The sequence below is a fragment of the Aplysia californica genome, unplaced genomic scaffold, assembly GCF_000002075.1.
Source record: "Aplysia californica isolate F4 #8 unplaced genomic scaffold, AplCal3.0 scaffold00810, whole genome shotgun sequence".
Classification (NCBI taxonomy): domain Eukaryota; kingdom Metazoa; phylum Mollusca; class Gastropoda; order Aplysiida; family Aplysiidae; genus Aplysia; species Aplysia californica.
The window spans coordinates 35,128-44,456 of record NW_004798080.1 but is presented as its reverse complement, the minus strand read 5'-3'; the positions used below and the strand labels follow the sequence as shown (position 1 = coordinate 44,456).

General features: G+C 41.5%; 1 protein-coding gene across 1 annotated transcript in view; it reads right to left on the bottom strand.

The window, feature by feature from the left end:
* Positions 1–9,329, bottom strand: part of LOC101862074 (receptor-type tyrosine-protein phosphatase F) — a gene marked incomplete at its 5' end in the record, with an annotated part of 43,934 nt that overhangs the window by 14,707 nt on the left and 19,898 nt on the right. Inside the window, 1 exon segment of the mRNA XM_013088779.2 lies at positions 5,909–6,178. Coding sequence (XP_012944233.1) covers positions 5,909–6,178 — 270 coding nt within the window.

Below are 9,329 nucleotides of genomic sequence, written 5' to 3'. Positions count from 1 at the left end.
GTCAGCATCCCCCAACTCAAACTAACAAAGCAGCTGAACGTGCTTCAGATGCCACAGTTGACGGTTTTCAGAAAATTTGGTGATTTTCATTCTTTCTATACAAAAAGACCCCGTTTATTAAACATACTCAAATCGAACAAGAGAATAAGTTGATATAAAAGGAGTTGAACGAGTTGAGAAGCAATCCAACAGCTAAACCTCACGCTAGTTTGTCCAACCCTTGAGTACTACGTTTCTTTAACATTGCAATGTACTTTTCCAATAGAAGGATTGAAGGAAGCTTAGAAATCACAAAATAACAACAGTTAAGAAAAGGGTTCTAACCAGGTCCGCCCGCAGCTTTTTAAAAATTGAGTTTTAGTAAGAGTTTTAAGTACTTGCAACACAATAAGCTCCGAACATTAGAGATGTTACAAGAGGGTAACAAGCACAGACACACACACACACATACCATGATAAATAAGGACATTAGATGTTTGATATAGGACAAAAGGAGCAAACGACACCAGAGCACCCGCCAACCACCTACTGCATTTCCTTCTCCCATGGATGAATAGAAAGACGCTTAGAAACCACCTTTTAACAATAGAAAAGAAAAGGGCTCCTCAAGCCAGGGCCGCCCACACCTTTTTATTTTCAAATTTCTCACTAATCTATCCCAGCGCTGCAACCTTTAAGACGAGCCGTCTTCTGGATTTGTTTGTTTGTTTGAGTAGAGAGAAGCACATCGACACAATGATGGTCATTTAGATCAGGAAAAAAATAAAATGGACAGACAGAACAACGGAGGGAATGTAAAGAAGTAGGACTTACCAGCGGCGTCCTCACATCACCCGCGGAGGATAGATGTTTGATAGGAAAGAAGGAGCAAACCATACCCGAGCACCCGCCAACCACCCATTTCTCGCAACTTTTTCTTTTCAAATTTCTCACTAATCTATCCTGGTGCAGCAAACGATTAAGACAAGCCACGCCGTCTCTGCTGGAGGAGAGCGTCGTGGAAAAGAGCGATCGATAATAATCCCATCATGCAAGTGGCAGTCAGCGCCAGCTATCAGGGACATCTGAGAATCCCCCCCCCCCCCCCCCCCCCCCGGGGGTCAGCGAGGAGAGGCCAGGTCGCGTCAGACGTCGGTGACACGAAACACCTTGCCGGTACAACTTGTTTTTCTACTACCAAGGGAATATCGTGGAAGAGCACGCAGGTAGGCTCAAAGGGCGCAGGTGTGCTAAAGAGCTCAAGCACACATACGTATATACGGCCACATTAATATTATGTAGAGTCTTTACAGAGTAAAGCCAACAACCATTGTTGCACACAGTCCAGAACGGTACCTTGTTATATTGTCGAAGACATCATTGGAACGAAGGGTTTTGCTTATCCCATATTTAAAATATTTTTGAAAATATATGTGAATAGTACTGTAAAGGTTTTAAACCCTCGGCTAACGCCGAAAAATTATTCAAGAGGTACGGGGTCATCACGCCCATTTACGTGTGAAAAGATCTAGCAGATGAGCGAAAAACCTTGAAAAAGAACGCTCTGTTGGAGAACTGAACTCGGGCTAACTGCACTGTTGTTCAGCAGTAGAGCAATAATTGGCACGTTATCATCAACTTTGTCCTTTCAAGATGACAAAACTGGGATATGAGTTAGAGAATCCCACAAACGACCCCCTTAAAAAACCAACCAGCACAACAAAAGACACCAAAAATCAAAACAAAACCTAAACCATCTCGACTCTCATTTTATTACAAACTGATTTTCAGGAAAATTGGATCATTTCCGTAAGTGCAAGATCCCTGCAAGAACGTGAAAACGTTCTTCCATTAATCAGGTAAGAATTAATAGGACTCTTTAAACTAATAATCGAGAGTACCGAGCCGAGAGCGGTCAGCCCCTGTGATAGGTTCTTAATTACGGAATACCCTAGTGTACGTAATGGAGGGAGATTCGGCACTCAGCAAGCTTTGAGAACACGATGCCCCAAACTGAGCTCAACATACAACACGCGTTCGCAGACCTCGGGGAATGCACCACACCGAAATGCACCATGTACGCGTATTACTTTTCGCTGAGCTAGCGAAACGAGAGAAACTATCTCTTACACTGAACACCCCCTCAGTGGTAACACGATAAAACACGAAATAAGATCATAAGTACCGCAGTAAAAGGAAGCAGGAGGTAACTTGTTTTCAATAGAAACCTGGTAATAATTTCGTTCAGAATAACCCACGTTACTGTGTTCTTGATTTGTGTGCAAGGTGCAGAGAGACATAAAGGTGAAGGAGGAACACACAAAAAAAACAGCAGCAGAGACTGAAGACGTGCTTTCGTTAGTATTTCTGTCTGCTTTTTGTTCTTAGCCTTTAGACCAGCAGTTTGTTAGGAGCATACTCGGTGCGGCCATATTTTTCCAGGAATAGACAAGGACAATGGAAACACTGAAAGAAAAAAACAAGGGTCAATCGGCATCAGAACCACAAACCACCCGCGGTCTTGTTTGTTTGAGTAAAGCAAGGTTCATCGACATTCACACGGTCAGTTCGCGTACGGGAAAAAAAGTATGACATACCGACGTAAACAACGTACCAGTGCCATCCTTCAACCACCCATCCCCACAATCTTATGACAGAAAGGTATTGGTGAGGAGTAAACAGTGGAAAGTATGTAATCAAACGACAAAATCTCAGCTGTGTTGTTGGCAGAATACAGACTCACCACATAATATCAAAATATGAAAACCACATATGTGTAATGTACATTGACGACAGCAGGTAGAGCTAACGAATACAAAGGTGTGAGATAGTGGAGAGTGACAAAATATTATGTAAAATACATTCATAGTCTCAGGACATAGCACACACATACATCCGAGACTGGCTAGCCCCAAGTTGACTCAATCAAACAATTACATTGGAAACCCGAAAAGAAACGGAAACCAGGAGAAAAGTATTGAATCACTGATATGCATGTGTATAAATATATTATTATTACAAGTTCCTTTACAGATATGAAGCAACAAATATAAATTCATAATTTCATGAAAATTACATTACTTTGAGCACACACAAAATACTGTAACGGTGCTCGCATGACCTGTGTCATGAAAGTGGCGATACAAAAATACACTAAAGAGTTATTTATGTCTGCCTAGACCGCTGTGTTGTATGTATTTCATTTAAGAAAACAAAAGTTTTTCCCTAACCTAGCAAAATTCTCATACAATAAACGTTGTGTTGACGTTCAACCCAAAATCCAGGCAGCAGCCGACTTGATCACAACGTGATTTAACAGTCTCGTGACTATCAGTAATCAAAACCTACCAAAAAAGGATGAACAATAAGACAAACACAAACAAACAGATAGACAGACAAACAGACATAAAGACGGACACAAAATATAAACAAAATAACCAAACCAAAGGAAAACAAAACATGGAAATATTAATTCCGCGTCAGATTCCTTGGGAGTGTGCCAGTCTCAGAGAGGAGTGACGATCTACTGTGAAGGTGCCACGACGTGTGTACAAGACAACACTCACGTTATACACTTGGGGGCTTGGTGAAAAGCTCAACTCATACAAAACGGAAAACAAAACAAAACAAATAAAAATAAAAGTGTGTGACACGGAGGATTCTGGTACTCTGATTTTATCATAAATCGTTGGCAAGCTGTTTAACTGTCTTAAGCCCAGAAAGCAAACTTTTTCGTAAGAGAGAGAGAGAGAGAGAGAGAGAGAGAGAGAGAGAGAGAGAGAGAGAGAGAGAGAGAGAGAGAGAGAGAGAGAGAGAGAGAGAGAGAAAGAGAAAATTGTATCATTCTTTTAATAATTGTACTATATTTACGTACCTTTTGGTTTATTTTTTACATTTAGAATTTTGATTTTGACAAAATATTCCTCAGGCCCCTGCAACGGATACCATTAATTCCGTTGCGTTGACGTTCTACAGCAATAATCTTTTAAAAATCAAAAATATTTGGGCGTAAAACTTTTGAACAGCTGGTCAACGAAATACATTCTGCGAACACCCACCATCTAAGAGCCTAATAGCAGAATCCACTAACGGAGCATATCAAAACTGTTCCTAAAGAAACGGTGCACTTAAATATACCGCAGATTTTGAGTGCCTGATAACTTTCAAAGCACCTCGTAGATAATTCCACTGTACCTAATGAAATAATTAAAGTACAGAAAATAGAACTTGACCTTCTCCATCATCACCTTATCTTTTCAAAATCCCGTATTTTCACCGCACACAGTACCCTTTTTGAATCCTCAGTGTTAGCAATACTGTAGTTTCCTAAAAAAAAGAACTAACACAAAACATCGAAAAGTTTACATAGGCACGCTATGCCTGACAGCAGCCACACACACACACATTGGAGTCAGAGCAACACAACACAATGGGCTATATGATGAGAGGGTGACAGACCGTTGTGAGAGGTAGATTGCCTTTTGTTACCCCAGAGGTTTTTTTGACAAAACTTTCCTTTGCCATGATAGACTAGCTAAATAATAGTCTGGAAACTTAATTGGTTAGTATAAGCGAAATGGAAACGTCGCAACTGCAAAGAAATAAATATTTAGAGCTACGAGTACCGCTTCTTAACAATTTTTCTTATGGTTTATTAGCTGAGTTTGAAACAGCTTTAAAGCACACATGTCCATGGTGCGACCGCAAACACTGTCCGACTTATCCTTGGCATTCGCTCTCTTTGCCGTCATCAACAAAAGTTGCCTCATACTGTCTGTACAAGAGGCACTAGGTCGGTTTCATGTTGGAAATAAATCACTGATAACTTTACTTCTCAACGTACGAGAACAAACATATGAGCATCTCAAACAAGATTTATTCTTTTTTTTTTTAAATGTCTATTTTGTATTTTTAAAAGTTAAGCAATTGTGTATAGCGTGACTTATATACGACCACCCCTCCTAAGTTGCCATTGGTTCTGTAAACATGCATAACGCAGATGATGTCGGAGGAGGCAAAGGTAAGAATCAGCCGGCTCGTGTAAAAAAAAACAACGGTGAATGGGGCCAACTATAGTATATTATCCAACTTACGGCCCCAAGGAAATTCCCAAAGAGATAAAGCACAATGAATATATTTAAGTTCACCCACAAATGGTGAACCTTCTCGAAGCGACATTATTTTTGTGGCCTATATTCCGTGTGAGAAAGAAGTCTTTCACACGCAAAAGGGAATAATATCATTTTCGATCGGAGCAGTATCTCTCGTACGCTCACTATTCTGTTATCAACATTTCTCATCAAATTCACCCACGAATCTCACCACGAATCAAATAGATAAAACTGCCCATTTACGTTAAATTAAAAACAGGAGCTTGGTAGCGTTAAATCGAGGAAACCCACCTAAACCCTAACCACCTCCCCCTCTTTTTTCAAAATATAAAAAAGAGGACAACAACAACAAAGAAAAGAATCTTGGTCTGTTTAAGTCCGTTGCGGACAGAACATCCATCGAGATGAGTGATACATTCTTTTATATCTTTTTATAAAACCATCCACTACCGATACCAGCTCTGGGTAAACTGACTACAAGACTCTGGGGAACAACAGGCTTTGTGGTACGAAGAGTTACAGAAGGAACGGGTAAAAACAAAAACGAAATGAAAAGAAGAAAAAAAACAACCGCGTGAAAGCTTTCTAAGAAGAGCAGAGGCGACGGTTGTCTACATGAGAAGACTTGAAAAACAGCCAGGTGAGGTGACCTGAACACACACACACACACACACACACACACACACACACACACACACACACACACACACATACAAACGCACACACATAGATAGGCACGTCGTACACAGGCACACACATACACACACACGGGGGACACTGTGTTCTTCTACGACTACTTATAACAGATGTCCACTTACCGTCCACTATGACCTGCACGTGGTGCTCAATATTCCCCAGGTCGGAAGAGGCCTCGCACGTGTAGTTCTTGGACTCCACCACGTTGGTCAACTGCAGGATGTTCTTGCCGATGGGTATATTGTCGTCGCCCGTCAGGTCCTGGGCCGCCTGCCGCCACTTGACGTAGGGCATGGGAGAACCCACGGCTACACACGTCAGGTTCACGTCACTGCCAGGCATTACGCGGGTATCCTCCGGGGCGCGGGTGAACTTGGGCGCAATACGTCTCACTGCGGGTCAGACAAAGACACAGAACAAGATATAAATAATATTATGTGTACACGCTTCTTTTATCCACACTATATCCCCCTGCTTTCTATCAAACATGCCAATACCGGTGTCTGTGCTGTTGCGATTAAGCGCTTTGTTTTTGCAGGAGGCCCGAGTTCGATTCCAGAGCGGGGATAATTTCTTTTTCATCGAGAATCTCGGTCTTTCTGCCGAGATGCTGTATCCCTCTCAGCCCATGTTGGCCCTGGCAGGCAGGGTCAGAGGCCCACCTCCTATATTATGATCTAAATTACGTCGATGGGGGCCTAGAAACGCATAAAAAAAGACATTTTGTTGTTGTCAAACTTCAATCAAACCTTGATAAAAAATACGTGATGGCCATGCTCAAAGCCAACAAAGTCGGAGATACCAGCATGACCCCCCCCCCCCAAAGGGAAAAAAAACAACAATAAGAGGCTAATATTGGTATTATAACAAATATACGGTGGGGGTGATAACAGAAAGTATTGGGAGGGATTCAGAGGACAACAGAGAAAGCCACGCCATTACAGTTAAGAATAATAAGCAAAACACCATGAGCAACACCGTTCACTCTTAACAAGACGTTGAAATGCGAAGGACATCATAACTGCAGAAGCCCATTTAAGCTTTTGAGAGATATATTATATCATTTGTAGTCTATTAATTGCCTTTCTACACACACGCCCCCCCCCCCCCCACCCCAACGATCTTTAGAACGTTTACTATACTCGCAAAATGAAGTAGAAATAGTATTATGGCTTGATATTTGTTTTTGCTGTCTTGTACGTCTTCGCACGCACGCATTAGTGTGAAAGACTGTATATATTTATGTTAACTGTGAGTGAGTAGTATATGCGAATGTATGCACAAGGGTTCGTCTTCTCGAGCCAGGGTGAATGATTTGAGTGAAGTTGCTTTACATGGCAGAATCTTTTTTTTTTTTTAGAGTAGGCAAACAGAAGCTCATCGGCACGACAATCAGGGCATTTGGAGCTGGTAAAGTCGAGTAAGACAGACGAGTAGAAACAGTTGAGGAGACGTAAAGAAGGAGGACATACCAGTGACACCCCCCAACCACTTGCAGTCATTTCCCCCTCTCTCCCCTTGTTTGTGCCACAGGCTAATAATATCAAAATCGAAATAACTTTTTTTCCACTGGCCCCCGACTCCGTGCTTCACAGAGAGCTCAGCGTCGACGCCTACGCACTCACTGAGTCGGGCTAATCGTATCGATTATGCCACCGACAAAGGACAAAAATGTCACAAGCAAAAAGCTAATATGAGAACGTGTCGGTAGTTTGATTGCCCTAAAATTGAATGAATGAACAATGTCCTCCCACGAACTCAGGGCGAAGCTCTGGGGGCTCCTTCTACATCGCGTTGATGAGAGAATCATGAGATAATAGTCGATGAAATCTTCTTCATTTCGGGACGGGGAGGGTAAGGGGTGGGGGGAGTGTTCGTTCAGAGCCTCGTCTTAGTAATGTCATTACCGTTGCTATTAGCACCGCTTTGGGCAAGGACTGCGATGGTAAGGAAGATAAAGTGGCAATGCCGTAGCTGTGGGGGATGGGGGTGTCAAGTATTTAGCAAGAACAGTAGTTAGTTATATATGTACTATTGACTAATTAATAAATTACAAATTTAGGCGCCAAAACAGGACGTGATTTTGAAGAAAAGAGTAGATGAGAACAAGTTACAGTAACACAGAAAATTATTCAAGTCTCCACTTTGAGAAAACAGACGTAAAGGTTACATATAACTGTGTGAAAAGGAATTCAATTTGGCTTCAACTGTGCATCATAACTTCACAGGGAAACAATGCAGCAACTTCAAGTTCCAAGTCTAGCTTGGTTACGCCCAAGATTAAGGCTGGTCAAAGCAACCAGAATAGACTTTGGACATGAGAAAGACATTGTATACAAACAGACCCTTTTTATAATAATAGCTCCACCTCCCCCCCTCCCCCACCAACAACCATACAGCTACACGTTTAATCTGAACGCGCATACGACTTGGCTCGTTTAGTTTCAATAACTGCTGTAAGAGACTTGCAAGACAATAAGGCCATGTAAGTGCCGAGGATTAGACGTGTTGCAAGCAACACCGGCACACACACGCACAAAGAAAGAGGAGAGATAAGGACGTTAGATGTTTGATAGCAAAGAAAGAAGGAGCAAATCACATCAGAGCACCCATCAACCATCCACGAACTTGGGTTCAGGAGTACCTCACCAACACAATGCAACAATGCAAAGGACAAAGAAAAGGGGCAAAAATGCAGTATTTTCAAGTGTCTCCCTCCAGTCTTTCCCGGCATTTGAACTAACTCGTGCACATATTATGACAGATTGACGCACACAAACAAACGCTCAGACTAAAACATACCCGAAAATATTTGAACGCAACCGCACCCTTGCACCAGCCAAATAGCCAACTTAACGCAAGGATAAATAACGCTAATGCCCCAAGCAGTTACCCTTGAAGTCAACAAGTAAAAAAAAAAAAAAAAAAAAAAGAGTGAACACTGAGAAAGAAAACAGATGGGGTTGAAAGAAAATAGAGATTCAGAATGTTTGTTTACACCTGCGGAGAATAATGAAGACAGACGGATGCCGAAGACTGTTTTTGTAGGTTACACACGACTAAAAATCTTCCCTATGCGTCCTTTCTACGAGTAAAACCGAGGCATATGCAGAATATGTTCTCCTACCATGAACATACTCAGAATTACAAGTACAGTTTTAGACTCGAACTCGGGAGACATTTTTACTGCTTGACCACTGAAACGTAGGTGGCAGTGTACCTGAAAGCTGAGCAGACTGAATTATCCTCAAGTATTATTTAAAAAATAGCATATATGTGAGGCAGCCTGGTGGAATCAGGCTATCGTCAAAATAATCAAAGTGAAGAGACTTGCATTTTTCTGCAGGTTTGTGAATTTTTATTAATTTTTTTTTGTGGGCTCAACACCTTTCATGTCCATTAAAGAATTCATTTCTGTGTGGACTTTTAAAATTAAACGTTGATCAAAGGCACAAAAAATGTAAATTTTCAGTTACCACGTACTATAAAGCTAAGGAAATAACTAATCTTTGGTCATTTTCTCTCTAATTTTACCTCTGAAAA